This window comes from Lontra canadensis, unplaced genomic scaffold, assembly GCF_010015895.1.
Source record: "Lontra canadensis isolate GAN:19392208 unplaced genomic scaffold, GSC_riverotter_1.0 scaffold4, whole genome shotgun sequence".
NCBI lineage: Eukaryota > Metazoa > Chordata > Mammalia > Carnivora > Mustelidae > Lontra > Lontra canadensis.
In genome coordinates, this window is record NW_022630998.1 from 6,588,382 (window position 1) to 6,606,261 (window position 17,880).

The 17,880-nt window shown below is 36.8% G+C and overlaps 1 protein-coding gene across 4 annotated transcripts in view; it reads left to right on the forward strand.

The window, feature by feature from the left end:
- The window catches only part of TMEM232 (transmembrane protein 232), a 271,759-nt gene that overhangs the window by 90,399 nt on the left and 163,480 nt on the right, over nt 1-17,880 (forward strand). For all 4 annotated transcript variants that reach the window (XM_032845118.1, XM_032845126.1, XM_032845132.1 and 1 more), the window contains one exon: nt 16,820-16,998. In XM_032845118.1, the coding sequence (XP_032701009.1) occupies nt 16,820-16,998 (179 nt within the window). The remainder of the gene's footprint in view (nt 1-16,819; nt 16,999-17,880) is intronic.

The following is a 17,880-nucleotide window of genomic DNA, read 5'->3' on the forward strand; positions in this document are numbered from 1 at the left end:
AGGTACCCTAATTTCATAAGAACAATTTTTGAAAATATTAAGTGCTTTTATCATATGGCCATATAGTAAAGATTATGTTCAAGTATTTCTGTACAATTAAGCCCATTATTTTGTATATGCAATTAGATTACATTATATACTGGAAACAATAGGAAATCATAAAATCTGGAGATGCAGTCATATTTTACTAGAAATTATGAAGTTCATTGAAAGCAAATAATCTATTTTAGTCACTGAAAATTAACAAGAAAACCACGAAATAAAAAAAAAGTGAGTAGGTTGCTGGGAGGAGGCTGGTAGGGAGAGGGTGGTTGGGTTATGGACATTGGGGAGGGTATGTGCTATGGTGAGTGCTGTGAGGTGTGTAAACCTGGCGATTCACAGACCTGTATCCCTGGGGCTAATAATACATTATATGTTAATTTTTTTAAAAGTGAGTAAATTCTTGAAAAACAAACCACAGTAAAAAGCACATAGAAAAATGATCTTTCAAAAGGAATTTCAATATCATTCTTATCCATCAGTAAGTATCTTTCTTTTAAAGATTTTATTTATTCATTTGAGAGAGAGCAGGAGAGAGAGTGAGCACAGGAGGGGTAGAGGGAAGAGAGGGAAGCAGGCTCCCCACTGAGCAGGGTTTCTGATGCAGGGCTCCATCCCTGGACCCTGAGATCATGACCTGAGCTGAAGGCAGAAGCTTAACTGACTGAGCCACCCTGGTGCCCACTCAGTAAGTATCTTGCTGAATTTTAATACAAAGCCAAACAGGGTGGGAGAGAGATAAAGAGATTCTAATAGGAAGCTCCATTTCAATAAATTTCTTTTTTACTTAATAGGCTGCAAGATGAAAATAAGTACTCATAATGGTTTTAATTTTTATTCTCAAACCCCAAAGGATCATTATCTCCCAAATTAGGTAAATCATGATTCCAAAATTTGGAAACCCTTCATCTCTGCCATGATCTGGAAGATTGTCTTCATTGCTAACATTTACTGTTTTAGGACTTGGGGGTCATCAGAATCACCCCATAGCACAATGTCCTTAGTACTATGAAGGACATCTCTAATTCCATTTTTGAAATTATTCCAGTGCTATTTTTTATTTCACTCCACCCTATGACTTTTAACACACTCCAAATTTAGTAATAGTTTATGTCTCTTCCTTTATTATTCTCACCTCAAAATTTGAAGCTAGTATCTATTCATCTCTCTCAACCCTCTTTCAAACACCTTATTGACTGACACATCTAAGAGTAGAAATTTTCTGGTTAGTTTGGTGGGTAACTAATTATCTTCTTAACAAATTCTATTATATGATGCAATTTCTTTAATAGCCCAATGCTTGGACAACACTTGTCTCATCATAATTTCATTCCTTCCTCAACCATCCAATTTTTGCCTTGGACTGGGATAAACAAATCTCTTAACAAGATATAAGTTATTTATAGTTTTATCATCTTGCTTAATGAGGAACAGAGAGACTTTTATTGGTTCACAGATGTCATCAAGATTCTGTCTCTATGTATTTCTACTCTACTTCTCAGGGATGCTAGATTTCTATTCCTATGCTTGTTATCTCATTACTAAAAGAACTTTTCAGCTCTAGATGTCACAGACTCAGCATTGCAAGGCAAGAAGAAAGAGAAGGCTCTCTCCTAAAGAGTCTATCCACCTTATTATAAAACAAAAGATTTCCCAGAAGTGCTCCAAAGACTGTCCTTTGTGTGAAATTGACAGGGCTGGATACCCTGTCTTCTAGTTACAATAAAGGCTAGGAAAAGTAAATGCCTGATGAAGAGAGGCATTTGTGATGGTCCACGAGAATTTGTTCCCATTATCTGGATACAGAATAGGATTCTATTTTTAGGGAAGGGGCAAGGTATGGCTGGTAGGCCAGCAATTGCCTATACTGTTTAAAAATTAGAAAAGATGGGGGTGCCTGGGTGGCTCAGTCAGTTAAGCATCTGCCTTCAGCTCAGATCATGATACTGAAGTCCTGGAATCAAGCCCCACATCGGGCTCCTCAGTGGGAAGTCTGCTCCTCGCTCTACCCCTCCCCTCCCATGTGCTCTCTCTCATGCTCTCTCTCAAATAAAATAAAACCTTTTAAATAAAAATTAGAAAAGATGTTAAGTTTATGCCATCAAACATACTAACACAACTTAGTAATGTATTTTATCATGTATAGTGATAGCGTTACCAGTTTGAACAGCCAAAGTGTTTAATCACTTGGAGTTTACCATCTTGTTTGATAATGTATCCAATGTTGTATTTAGTTGATATTTATAAAAGCGAAAAATTAGTTTGTGTCACATCATTAGTCAAGTACCAGTAAAACACATTATTTTATTTTCATATGCACCTGGTAACTTTTTGCTACTTTTGTTTTTACTTAAGTATATAGTATACATATTCTTAATAAATATGATGCTCCATTATGTTGATCTAAAATAATTGATAACCCCTGTCCTTGTTATCATTTAAAATTGACGAGTTGCCTTTTTTTGATACTGAATTACTTTAGTTAGATTTGTTTAATACCATACTTTCAACTTCTCTTTTTATAAGTTTACAATTTTCCTACTGGAATTGTTTTGCCCTTTTATTTACACCAAGTTCTTATTTTCTTGGTTGCTTTTAGGAATAAAAAAATGCTCAGCAGTTCAATTATTGTGTTCTTTTGAGAAAGTTATAACATTTGACTTGATCCTAATGGTTCTGAGCCTCAGATTTTAGTAGTGATAAATTTAAATCTAGAAATTTATGAGAGTAACATAAACTCAACTTCTGAATATCTATGTGGCTTATGACTTATTATTTTGCTAACAAAATCTACCAATAAGATGTGAAGGTTTTCCCTTGCTGTGCTGTTTTGTGTAGCTGTGCTCCATATTTAATAGAATCATTGCTAAGCATCTCTGGCTTTTGGCTCTCTGGGTTCCATTCATGTCAAGAATGCTTTGGATGTAGAGTCGATGAATTAAGATTGTGGAATCATAGGAGGCCCTAGGCTTGCCTGGTTCCTTGAAGTGAGCTAGATAAATATAAAATCATTCTGAATACCCAAGAAGTTGATCTGAGAACTGACAGAACAAACTGCACATCTGGAAGGAGAGAAGAGGCCACATCATGGAAGGTAGGAGGTGTGAAGATGTGATTGGGGGAGAAGTGGATCACAGGTGCCATGGAGGGGGTGGAGTCTTGGTCACAGAAAGAGACAAGACAGATAGAGGAGCATACAGGGGATCACATAAGGAAAACACTTCCCCAAAACCACTGATTGGAAAAATGAGAGGGGCTGATTTTCATGACTTTTAAAAAAATAACTATGGGGCTCAAAGACCAGAATTTTAGAGGTCTGTTGTGTGGCAGGTGTGGGGCCTGGTGGGTGCTGAGATGCTCCTGTGGGGAAGGATGACAGATAGCTCAAAGCGGGTGGGGAGATCTGAGAATCTGAGGATCCCCTGGGATGCACTGGGAAGGATGATTCCCTCTTCTTGGAGTGCATCTGAGAGGTGGCATTGCCTCTCTTGGTATAAAGGAGCCCATGGTCACCACTTCTCTCACCTGCCTTTCAGCATAAACTAGCTTCAGTAAGCAACACAGCACCAACAGTGGTGTAAAATGCTTACACCAAGCCCACCCCTCTGCATGTCATAGGTGCAGCTTTTCTAGGACAAGTGTGCTTGAGAACCAGTGTGGTAGGCCCCTCTGCTGGAAGACTAGCAAACCCTGCTGCCACCTCCCCCACACATGGCACTCCATGTCTGAGCAGAGAGTTCTGCAAAGCTTGAGCTCTAGTAGAAATAGCATCAGGTCTCTTGACAAGCAGACCAGAGCACACCTAGTTAAAACTCACCACATTCTGGCAAAGGTCCAAACATTCTCCACTGCAGGAATGGAGAAACTCTGCAGAGGACTGACCTGGGGAAAGAGAAGCCAAAACATAGCAGCAGAGTGCACATGGCATACATCAGAGGCATTTCCTGAAGCACCAGGCTCTGGAAAATATGTGACTTCTTCCTCATAAAGCCATTAATCAGGAGCAGGAAACATAACAGGCTTTTCTAACACAGAGAAAAAGACACAGACCTAGACAAAATGCCAAGACAGAGGAATTCATCCCAAGGAAAGGTCACAGCCAGGGATCTGTCTACTTGAAACACATATACATATGCTTGATCCAGAATTTAAACCAACAACCATAAGGATACTAGTTGGGCTGGAGAAAAGCATAGAACACACCAGGGTGTTTCTTTAAAAGACATAAGACCTAGTCATGCCTAAATAAAAAATGCTATGACCAAGATGCCAAACCAACTGGATGTAATGATGATAAAGGTGGAAGAAGTAGAGGAATGAATAAGTGATATAGAAGATAAAATTATGGGAAATAATGAGGCTGAGAAGAAGAGGGAAAGAAAAATATTGGATCATGAATGTAGACTTAGGGAACTCAGGAACTCCATAATAGCATTCATATAATAGGAGTCCCAGAAGAGGAGAAGGAAAAGGTGCAGAAGGTTTATTTGAAGAAATTATGGCTGAAAACTTCCTTAGTCTGTGGAAAGAAACAGACACCCAAATCCAAGAATTACAGGGAACTCCCATCGAGATCAACAAAAGCTGGCAAACATCAAGACATATCATACTAAAATTTACAAAATGAAGAGATACAGAAAAAAATTCTAAAATCAGCAAGAGAAAAGAAATCCCTAACTTACAAGGGTAGACAAATAAGAATAGCAGCAATCTCTCCACAGAAACTTGGCAGGCCAGAAGAGAGTGGCATGATTTATTCAACCTGCTGAATGGGAAAAATATACAGCCAAGAATACTTTATCAAGCAAGGCTTCATTCAGAGTAGAAGAAGAAAGAAAGTTTCCAAGACAAAAATATAATAAAAATAATAAAAATAAAGAAACTAAAGGAGTTTGTGACCACTAAACCAACCTTGAAAGAAATATTAATGGGGACTCCTTGAGTGGGAAAGAAAGACCAAATGCAACAAAGACTAGAAAGGAACAGAGAAAAATCTCCAGAAACACTGATTTTACAGGTAATACAATGGCACTGAATTCATATCTATCAATAATCACTCTGAATGTAAATATTCCAACAAAAAGACAGGATATCAGAATGGATTTAAAACAAAAAAAGACCCATCTATATGCTGTCTACAAGAGACTCATTTTAGACCTAAAGGCACCTTTCAGATTGAAAGTGAGGGGATGGAGAACCATTTATAATGCTAACAAACTTGTAAAGAAAGCCAGAGTTGCCATACTTATATCAGATAAACTAGATTTTAAACCAAAGACACAAGAGATGAAGAAGGGCACCATATCATAATAAAGGGTCTATCCAACAAGAAGATCTAAAAATTACAAATATGTATGCCCTAATTTGGGAGCATCCAAACATCTAAATTAAACATAAAGGCATATATGAAAGACCCACAGCCAATAACATCCTCAATGGGGAAAAACAGAGCTTTTCCTCTGTGCTCAGAAGCAAGACAGGAATGTCCATTCTCGCCACTGTTATTCAACTTAGTACTGGAAGTTCTAGCAAAATTATAGAAAGAACCCAAATGTGCAATGACTGTTGAATGGATAAAGAAGATGTAATGTATATACATATATACACGTTGGAATATTACTCAGCCATCAAAAAGAATGAAATCTTGACATTTGCAATGATGTGAATGGAGCTACAGTGTATTATACTAAGTGAAAAAAGTCAGGGAAAGACAAATATCACATAATTTAACTCATATGGAGAATTTAAGAAACTAAACAGTTGAACATAGGAAAAAAGACAGGCAAACCATAAAACAGACTCTTGACCATAGAGAACAAACTGAGGGTTGCTGGAGGGAGTTGGTGGGAGAATGGGTTAAATTGGTTTTGGGTATTAAGGAGGACACTTGTGATGAGTACTGGGTGTTATATGTAAGTGATGAATCACAACATTCTACTGCTGAATCTTAAGTTACACTATACGTTAACTAACTGGAATTTAAATAAAAACTTAAAAAATAAAAAAAATAATGTTTTGGATGTAAACAAGTAATTGGTATACATTTACACATGTGTGTGTGTGAGAGAGAGAGGAAGAGTAAAATTGGATGTGAGTGTATGTGAGTATGTATATGGAAATATGTCTATTCTGGCATTTGATAAAGTTGGAAAGATTATCAATGATTGTTTTGATAATTATATATGTATAGACTTTTTATTTTTTATTTTTATTTTAAGATTTTATTTATTTGACAGAGAGAGAGAGATCGCAAGTAGGCAGAGAGGCATGCAGAGAGAGAGAGGGGGAAGCAGTCTCCCTGCTGTGTAGAGAGCCCAATGCAGGGCTCGATTCCAGGACCCTTAGATAATGACCTGAGCTGAAGAGAGAGGCTTACCCCACTGAGCCACCCAGGTGCCTCTACATTTGACTTTTTAAAGGTTGGTTAAGTAGCATGCACCATAATCACACATAATAAATTTTTAAAAATTTTTATTTATTTTTTAAATTTATTTTCAGTGTTCCAGAATTCATTGTTTATGCAGCACACCCAGTGCTCCATGAAATACATGCCTTCCACAATACCCATCACCAGGCTCACCCAACCTCCCTACCCCTTCCCCTCCAAAACCCTCAGTTAGTTCCTCAGAGTCCACAGTCTCTCATGGTTTGTCTCCCCCTCCAATTTCCCCCAATTAAAACATTTAAAATGACTAGAAGAAAATGAGTCAAGCAGGAAAGGGTCTCGTAAAGAAAAGAGAAAAACCACAGGTCATAAAAGACATGATTGGAAGACAACTATAGAAAAAATGTGCAAGATCTGTGCAGAAAAAAAAAATGAGAAAGAATTAAAATACAAGTGAAAGTTGAGAAATACTGTATGCACACATATATGAAATAATATAACAATAATTATAATACATTTATATCTTTTGCATTAGTATTGCTATCCTCAGCTTTCAGTGTGGTTTCAGAACTTGTCAGATAGCCATAAGTTGACCGAGACTAAACCTGAATTTGACCTCTATTTTTCTCCACTAGCCCCCATGTCGTTAGCTATGTGTCACAAGTTGGCCTCTAAGTCTATAATTTGGAACTTCAAATAATTTCCCCAAACTACAAACTTTCTCTGAGAAGAGTCCAGTTTGAAATGACGTGGTCAAATCTCTAGGATGCAGCAGGATACTTTCCTCTTTCTTCTTTATATTAGTACTTCAGGTGGGGATGGGTGGGAAGGGGTTACCACTGAATATGTTGCCAGACAACAGGCTCTGAGCCTGGGATGTCAGAGACTGAGGGGAGCTGTGTGAGGAACTGCTACACATACTCTTTTTTCCCTTCCATCTACTATAGCCTTTGGCTGAGCTGCTGTCAGTGCTTTTGGGGATGTGGGAGAGGCAGAGGACAATAGTCTCAGTTCAGAATGTGTAAGAAGAGCTGAAAACTGTATGAGGTGAAAGAAAAAGAGTCTCTGTGGTTAAATATTTCTTGGAAAGGAGCTTTATTTTGTGATCTAAGACTACTTTATACCCAATAAATATGGGTAAAGCTAACCATTTTCTTCCTTGTCAATACTGCCTCAGCAACCAAAACTTAATCTGTATTGATTGTAGAAATAGATACTAATTGTAGAGATAAGACCTAATTTTCTTTCTTTCCTTCCTCCTCCCTTCCTTCCTCTCTCTTTCTCTTTCTTTCTTTCTTTCTTTCTTTCTTTCTTTCTTTCTTTCTTTCTTTCTTTTTCCTTCCTTCCTTCCTTCCTTCCTTCCTTCCTTCCTTCCTTCCTTCCAAGACTTTATTTATTCATTTGACAGACAGAGTGAATGAGAGTACAAGCAGAGGGAGAAGTAGAGGGAGCACCAGGCTCCCTGCTAAGCAGAGAGCTCGATGTGGGGCTTGATCCCAGTACCTTGGGATCATAACCTGAAGTGAAGGCAGATACTTAACCGACTGAGCCACCCAGGCACCCCAAGACCTAATTTTCTAAGTTTACATGGGGGTCTTCATAAAGCACAAATAACCAGGATAAATGGTTACCATGATTTTTGAAAGTTAAATGTTACAGCTCTTTTTGGGAAGTTTTTGCTCTCATTCTAAAAATGAATCTTAATCTAGCTCTGCACATGTCTAAACTAAAAGATTCCACTATCTAATTCTATTTATTCCCTGTTTTGGTTGCTACTATTCCTTTTGTGGGACGGGTTAAAATGACATGCTGGAGTTTTCAGTTAGAAGTTTTTGACCATGTAAAAGTCTTTATTCAAATGAAGGAGCTGAAAATCTCCTGGGAACATTACTCACATTTTTGAGGCATAAATACAGAGATATATCACATTTGAGCCAGTGGTCTCAAATCCATCTGTGGCTTAACATAGTGGGAAAAGGAAAAAAAAAAAAACCCATGAACTAGAAAGAGTGAGATTTTGAAAAAATATTAATGATATTAAAGTATATTGCAATATGCAATTTTAGGAATCATTTTTTGTAATAATATACCTTAGTAGAGAAGAAAAAGAATGAGAGATGTTGGCTTTCTATCCGGATGAATTTAGAAGTAAATGTATAACATTAATGAAAATAACTCAATTAAGGGGCGCCTGGGTGGCTCAGTGGGTTAGGCCTCTGCCTTTGGCTCTGGTCATGATCTCAGGGTCCTGAGATCGAGCCCCACATCGGACTCTCTGCTCCAAGGGGAGCCTGCTTTCTCCTCTTTCTCTGCCTTCCTCTCTGCCTACTTGTGATCTCTGTCTGTCAAATAAATAAATAAAAAAAAAGAAAATAACTCAATTAGATACTTGTAACCTCCTTTGCTGTACCAGCCAGAATTATAGTAAGATCCTCCAGAGTGCTTCTGACTTTGTTTGTCATTTAATCTGGTTCAGAAATGAATACTCATATGCTATGGTCATTTTGCTCTTTACCCCTCACATCTATTAAAAGTAACTTGATAATATGTTGATGGGTACAGAAATCATTATTCCTTTATTTGATCCAGATACTTCTTACTGTTTTGAGTAAACAGTTAATTTTTTAAAAAAGATTTTATCTATTTATTTGAGACAAAGAGACAGAGAGAGAGAGCAAGATGGGGAGGGGCTGAGGGAGAGGGACAAGCAGACTCCTGCTGAGTGGGAACCCATCATGGAGCCTGATGAAGGCATTAATCCCCAGAACCCGAAATCATGACCTGAGCTAAAGTCAGATGCTTAACCAACTGAGCCACCCAGGTGCCCCAACAGTTATTTTAATTTTTAAAGACTTTCTAAGTAACTACTTACAGGAAAGAACAGTAGAAAACAATAGAATCCACCCCCCACCAAAAGGGTGAAGGATGAGAAATTTAGTAAGAAGAGGAGGGAAAAAAGCACCAAAATGGCTCAGTTGTAGATGAATGTAATGTGTGCTGAACTAGACTTGGTGTCAGATATTTGGAATGTCAGAAGTTTGGGATGAGTCTCAGCTCACTTTTCATGTTCTAGATGATGTTCAGAATCTTAGTTTCTTCAAGATTATGGATTTTAAAATAAATTTTGTATGTAATGTGCTTATAAATGTAAAGTTATCATGCCTTTTTCTTAATTTCCAAAATAATCTTTGTTAGTTTTTTCTTTTTTCTTTGTTTACTCTTGAATTAAAAAAAAAAAAAAAACTTGTGAGGATTAACTATTTCCATAGAGATAGTCCAAAATAAGGGTGGTATTGTTTAGTTTAATGAAACTTAAAATATATCAAAAAATCAGAAGTCTGATATTTCTTTAATTTATTTATAAGATTCACAGTTTGTTCTTGAAAAGCAAATAGACCACTTTCTTCTTTGGTTTCCTATTGTACCAACAGAAGATAATTATTTTTAATCAACATATTGCCATACTTGACTATGGAAAAAGATATAAAAGTTAAGCAAGGCAAGTTCTACTCAGTTCTTTAATTTTTTTTTAAAGATCTTATTTATTTGTCAGAGAGAGAGAGATTGAGAGTGCAAGGGGAGCAGCAGGCAGAGGGATAAACAGGCTCCCCATTGAACAAAGAGCCTGATGCAGAACTTGATCCCAGAATCCTGGGATCATGACCTGAGCGGAAGGCAGGTGCTTAACTGACTGAGCCATCCAGGCATCCCACAGCTCCTTAAATTTTTGTATTCACAGCAGCATTCCACTTGCCATCATGTTTCAGTTAACTGCTCTATGCCAATATAGGAATCAGCTGACTTTTGCTTTTTGATTTTTGTTTTCTATATTACCTGCAACAAAACTGAGTAAATTAGTAATACTTTTGTTCTCTTTGGTTTATTCTGTTAGGTATTTGTTTAATATGTGTAATGATCAAATATGATGATATATAAAAATAACTATCCATATTTAATATGTATATAGATATAGAAAATCATTATCACTATAGTGTAATATTCTGAAAATAAGGAGTACACTAGAATTTCTATTTCTTCTACTAGTTATCCAAAGTATATCCCCCCTACATCTCTGTCTTTATCTCTTATGAAGTTCAAGGGTCCCTAAGACTACTCTCAGTTCTGAAATCACCTAGGACTTTGAGCATCCTCAGGTTTGCTAATTTGTTAGTAGAACTAACAGAACTCAGCAAGGCAGTTTTACTCATGGTTATGGTTTATTGTAGTAAAAGGATAAAGATTAAAATTAACCAAGAAAAAGTACATAAGGCGGAGTTCAGGACAGTTGTACAGAACTGTCCATTGTCCTTTCCCAGGAGTTGTGCAGAGAGCATTTAATTCTCCTCGCAATGATGTATGACAATTTGCATAGAGTATTGTCAACTATGGAAGGTCACCAAGATTTGGTATTCAGAATTTTTATTGGGGTTCAGTCACATACACATGCTGATCTCAGTCTCTGGCCCTTCCAGAGGACAAATTGATACCATGGCCTAAGGCTACCATGTAAGCAAAGACATTTTTATCAGACAGGAAATTCTAATGCCTAAGAGTCGCCTCCCAGAAGGCAAGGGCAAAGGCCAGCCCTCTCTCTGAACATTGTTAATTCTTTACTGTACAACTCTTGAATCTGTGAAATCATCACTTTGCTTCTAGATGACTACAAAAACTGAAAGTCTTCCTGTTTCCTTTATACTCCCTAGAATCTTTTCTATCAAGAAACCAAAAATATTTTTAAAACATAAGCAAATCAGTTCCCCTCCTTGTTTAAAATGCTCTGTTAACTTTTCATTACACTAGGAATAAATTCCAAACTCCTTTCCATGGCCTACAAATTCACCATAATAATTCAGAGTGGGCCTCTGCATTCACAGATGCTACAATCCCCCAGCTTCTTGGATGGTTAACTTTTTAAAAATCCGTCATATCTTACATTTTTTTTTTTTTTAAGATTTCATTTACTTATTTGACAGCGAGATCACAAGTAGGCAGAGAGAGAGAGGGGGAAGCAGGCTCCCTGCCAAGCAGAGAGCCTGATGAGGGGCTCGCTTCCAGGACCCTGAGACCATGACCTGAGCTGAAAATAGAGGCTCAACCCACTGAGCCACCCAGGCACCTCCATCATATCTTCTTGAATACTCTGTGTTCATGGTGATCTTTCTCTCATTGTGTTTATAGTGGCTTTCTTCTCCAGTCATTGATGAACACATTACTACCTCCTGTCATTTTCCTGACATTCATTATGAGCAGATACTGTTCTGTTTACCTTTTTAGTATCTGTCTTTCTCTACTAAAACTAAATGTCCTGAGAGCAGTAACACTGTCTTTTTCTTTGGCACATTAGAAGAGCCATTGGCACATAGCTTTGACTCAGTAAATATTTGTTAAATGCCTGGCGTGCTGACTGGTTCTTGTCCATTGGTTTCTTGGCATTGATCTAGTTCCTTTCCTTTATGTGGCATTTCACAAAGATCATGTTTTAAACTACATCTTACAGTCAGGTTACGTTTTAGTGATACATTTGATTCTGCCAAATTATATTTGTCAAAATTGTAAAGGCTGCATTCATTTATACTCATTCATATGAGTAGAAATACTCATATTACACATTCAATGAATTTGTGAAATCTAAATATCTAGACTGGCAATTAAAGGCTTCCATGGAGTTCAAACACTAAAATAAAACATTGCTAGAAATAAAGGATCATGATACAGGATTTCAAACAGCATAGTTTCTTAATACATTTTCAAAATGTATTAAGAATTTTGTTTTGGTTCAGTTTTGTTATTTCCTAGGATACTGTCTGCTTAGCACATATTTTCTCTCAGTATATTTAAAGTAACATCTATGTAATAGCTGCCATAGGGGCACTCAAAGCAGAACAAAAGAGTGCCTTATTCTTCAGCTTAGTCCCTGAATGAAGAGTTTCATAGCAGGTATGCTTCTTGGAAAATGTCTAGACATGCATATTACACTTCATTCTGCCTTTTATGACAATTGTAACACATCCCATCTGTCTTTATAAGTTTTTTTTTCCCATTAACTGTCAGTCAATTGGATGCAATAGATTTTCCCTACAAGTATTATTTGTAAGCAATATTTCACTGTAATCAATAGGTGAACAGCTCAGTTTAAAAATTATCAATGGCATTTTAAAAGTTTGGTGAGTTTGAGAACTCAGTTACCAGAATATATTTTATGGACTAATCACTGGTCTTATAGATTCTAAAAACAAATCATATTCAATTCAATGATTTGACTATTATAGACTTATAAAATATTTATTCCTCAGTAACCAATAATTTAAAATATTTGAAGGTGGCTTATATGTACTTTAATCAATCCTTATTAATGTAAAGAGTTTGGGACTCTATAAACCAATACATAAGTGGGTTAAAATTCACAGTATATTTTAGTTATCATATTGTTATTCAAAGCTGCTTTTTGAAAATTTTTGAGGTTCATAATTCCAGAATTATTAATTTAAATCTCATAGTTGCTTTGTTACTCATATTAAGTTCAAACCTTATTTTTCTTTTTTTAAATTGTTTATTTTTTATTAACATATAATGTATTATTAGCCCCAGGGGTACAGGTCTGTGAATCACCAGGTTTACACACTTCACAGCACTCACCATAGCACATACCTTCCCCAATGTCCATAACCAAACCACCCTCTCCCTACCCCCCTACCCCTGGCAACCCTCAGTTTGTTTTGTGAGATTAAGAGTCTCTTATGGTTTGTCTCCCTCCCAATCCCATCTTGTTTCATTTTTTCCTTCCCTATCCCTCAAACCCCCAACTTTGCCTCTCAACTTAATCATATCAGGGAGATCATATGATAATTGTCTTTCTCTGATTGACTTATTTTGCTCAGCATAATACCCTCTAGTTCCATCCATGTCATCACAAATGGCAAGATTTCATGTCTTTTGATAAGCCTTATTTTTCTGATAGAATCACACATCCATAATTTCATTCTGTAATTTACTTAAATTTTAGCTATAGTTTTACAACAAATTATAGGCCTCTGAAAATTAGATACTCTTATCCCAACCATGCCACATTTTCCAAGTATTATTTTATCTCCTTTCTCCCCTAACTGACTCCTCTACAATAATGTCTTTTCTGCAAGTGATTTCATTATTGTTTCAAGTTCCTTAGCTTAAAAAAATGCACTATTCTTTTCCACTTCATGCTTTCTTCCTCCATAGCTTAATAGTATTATTAGATCTTCCCTACAATATCTTGTTTGGCCTTTACTCTCCAAGCTTCTACTGCTCATCACAGTAAAGACCTAGATTACCTCATAAAATTCCTGCATGGCTTTCCCAGTTTGTTGTTTGGATAGACATAACACTTCATTGAACATGTAGGACACTGCTCTTTTGCTCAAATATCTACCACTTAATCTGACCCCATTTATCTTTAGTTATTTATTTACCTTATCCATTTTTAAAAAGTAGGTTATATGCCCAACTTGGGGCTCTAATTCACAACCCTGAGACAAGAGGTGTGTGCTCTACCACTGATCCAGCCGAAAGCCCCAACAAGTTTTTTTTTTTTTTTACGTAAACTCTATACCCATCATGGGGCTTGAATTCACAACCCCAAGATAAAGAATTGCATGCTCCACCAACTGAGTCAGCCAGGTACCCCTTATCCATTTCTAATATGAACTCAGCTAAGTTTAAGACCCTTGCTATCATCCTCTGCTTTCTGGCTTCTTACAGCTACCTCTCTACTGGGAGTCAGTAGGTCCATTGCCAAAGGAATGAGTAGGCACAATTTCTGTCACATGTCCCAAAGCAGATGGGACCACCTCCAGGACCATGGTTGAGCAGGACAGAAGCCTGGTTATGAAACCATCTCTGCATCTACAAATATTAGGCCTGTTAGCTGGGGTGCAAGTGGATGTCACTTCCCTGAGCACACTCCTGCCAGGTCCATGGGTGGGTTCCTGGGTGGGAAGAGGCACCTCTGGACCACAGGAGAGTGAAGCTGAAGCCAGATCACAGAGCTGTTTCAGGGCCCACAGACAGTGGGCCTGTTACTGGGGGCACCAACGGACATGGTTTCTCCTGGGTCCTTTAGTGGATAAGACTATGGATAAATAGGGCTAGAGCTGAGTTCACAGTAGGTCCACGGCTGGCATCACATACATGCCAACAGGTGCGCCACTTGAGTGTGGTACTGCCTGCTCACTCTTGGGTTCCACTGGTGTTTTACAATCTCTTACCTGGATCTAAGATCCTGAAAAAGGTACTTTTGTTTATGGATGACTGCCAAATTGTTTCTATGAGGGAATGAGGGCTGGGGACTTCCTATTCTATCATCTTGCTTACATCAATTCATACATATAATTTCAAATACTGCAGCACACTAATTTTAACTTGCAAATTTTTTGTGGAGGAAAATTACATTTTCAAAAGAATTGGCTGCTTAACTATAGCCTTGTATTTGCAATACAAATGATGAAAGATGCCTTAAGTTTGGAAGCGGATATTTGCCATCCTCCTCCCACTTCTAAGATGTGCACATACTTTCACTTCTGCCTCTTTCTACCTTCTAGTCTCTTCCTTTCTTATGAATGGAATAAAAGGAAGGAAAAGCACTTATATGAATTAGAAAGGTTGTGCTGCATGGAATAAGATAAGACTCACCTTCACCTGGCTAGGTCACTCATCAACTGAAAGAGGACTTTCAACCAAGTTGAAGGTCATATGTTCTATCTATTATGCTAAGTATAATATGGTTTTCATAGCAGGATTGTAGTGAGGACTAGAATAAGGGCACATAGTAGTAGGAATGCCAAAAGCTTTCCAGTTATAATAATAATTATTGTTATTACTAGTGTGGATTATAAAAATCTGTATTGAATTAGGAAATGTTAAGGATTTTGACTTTTTCATACTGTACTTACTTCATATTGTACGTCCTTACTCAAGACGAGCACTGATGAGTTCCAGTGTCATGCAGACTATCATCAGGATTTAGGGGACAGTACAATACAGAATTTAATTGACTCTGAAACCCTTCTATTTCCCTTCCTGAATCTTCTCTTCCTTTTCTTTTTTTTTTTTTTTAATCTGCTTCACATATAATTGTTATTCTTATGTTGCTCTTTGGCTAACTTTAGTTCATATACTCTTTGAAACTTGCTGTATTATTTTATTCTCCAAATTTATCCCATCACTACCTAAATTAGAATTCTCTTTTCCTGGGGGTGCCTGGGTGGCTCAGTTGGTTAAGTGGCTGCCTTTGGCTCAGGTCATGATCCCAGGGTTCTGGGATGGAGCCCTGTATCAGGTACCCTGCTCAGTGGGGAATCTGTTTCTCTCTCTCTTCTTTAACCCCCTTTCCCCGACTCGTGCTCTCATTCTTTCTCCCTCAAATAAATAAAATCTTTTTAAAAGATTTAATTTATTTATTTGACAGAGAGAGAGAGACAGTGAGAGAGGGAACCCAAACAGGTGGAGTGGGAGAGGGAGAAGTAGGCTTCCCGCCGAGCAGGGAGCCCAATGCTGGGTTTGATCCCAGAACCCTGGGATCATGATCTGAGCCGAAGGCAGCCACTTAATGACTGAGCCACCCAGGTGCCCCAGATAAAAAAAAATCTTAAAAAAAAAAAAAGAATTCTCTTCTCCTGAATAGTATTGCATAGCAATATACCACCTAGGTAAGAAGTAAGAAATAATTAAGGTAAAGAGAGACGTCTTCCTCCTTTCTTTATGGGAGAAGTATAATTTAGAAGTGGACCTTGATAATTTATATAAATTACTAATTGTAATACATCTTAGAAGGAGTGTTTTAGACTTTTAAAAATCTCTTCTGGATCCATTGTTCCCTTTCCTCTATTTTAGTTGATTTATGTCTCTACTATTAAAAAAAAATCTTGCAGCCTTTAATTATATTAGCAATTATGTCTGCTTTTCACATTATTTTCAAGGCTTTCTCTTGGTTCAAATGTTTCATTGAGCTTGGTCATTTTTATAAAAGGCAGTGATTTTTCTCATGTTCTCTAGCTCATTGTAAAAATTCACCATGGTGGTCTAAGTGTTCCTATTGCCTTGAACAAATGCCTCTTTCCTTGAATCCCAAGTTTGTTTTTTTTTTTTTATACATAGTTTCTGGTTTACCTGTCCAACTTTAAATTTTTGAGGAATGATATTAGTTAGGTGCAGATCTTTTCTTATGGCTGGAAATTGTTAAATAATCTATGATCTTTTAAAATTAAAGGAATAAGTGCTGTAAAGAGTAAAACAAATTCCAAAGCTCAGAATTTCAGGCTTTAAAATATTAGCAAAATCCAGTTTTTTCTTTTTCACAAAACTGTGTTTTTCTAAGATGAATAAAACAATGTTTTCCCAAAGAATATACTTTTTCAACAGGTGATCAAGTGACATGGATTGGATACTACAGCTTAATATATAACTTGGTGAAAATGTTATGGGAACTTCGGGGAGATGATGAGCAGGATGGATTTAGAAACAAAATATGGCAAATATTACAGAAAACAAAAGATCATGAGAAAGATGGGCGAATCCATAATGGCATATATATAGCTCAGGTAAGATAAAGGAGAAGACAATAAATTGGTACTTACATTATCAGAAAGTGTTTGTCCTTTCTCTGCAAGGAGAAGAGAATGTCCATATTCAGTATCAGTGACTCAGCTGAGAACACTGCTTTAAAAATTTAATATTGATCTCTGTTTAGTTAAAGATAAGAGGGTTGGCAATCTTCTGACCAAGAAGCTTGAAGAGAGGAGGTGATTTTGGGGAAGAATAATCGTTTTGCTTTGGGTTTGTGCCTAAGAGACATTTTAAGTATGCTAACCACACATTCCAGTTTGCCCAGGTTAGCCTGGGTCTATGCCTAAATTTTCCAAGTTTCTTATTAGTAGTGAATTAATTCACTCTCAAAAGTGTCTCAGTTTGGATGGTAAATTATTTAGTTATCTTGCTTGTAAGTTTTTCCTTCCAGCATTCAATAATACACATCACAAATCTAGATTCACTAACACTACTCTTTTTCTTTAAAGTTCAATATGTATTTTACAAGTTCTTGGTTTTTCTTGTTCTAGTTGAATGGCTATAGATAATTTTTCTTCTCATTCAAAGAAAATCATTATGACATTAGCTATCCATTCTTCATGAAATGCAAATTTGATTTTCCAGAATGCTTTATCTATATGGTATCCTATGATATTTTTAAACTCCCACCATTTATTTTCCTTTTCTATGTCTTATTTTGAGCTAGGTTAATTTGTTTGTTACCCTAAAGCACACTTTTTTCCTGTCACTGAAGTTTCTGGTTTTTTCTTGCTTTCACATGTGCAATTATCCTAACACTCTTAATATCCTGTTTTCTAATAATAATTAGAAATGTGAATTCATGTTAACAAGTAAGAAGAGCAAATAATGAATTAACTGTGCCTAATGGGTTGTCA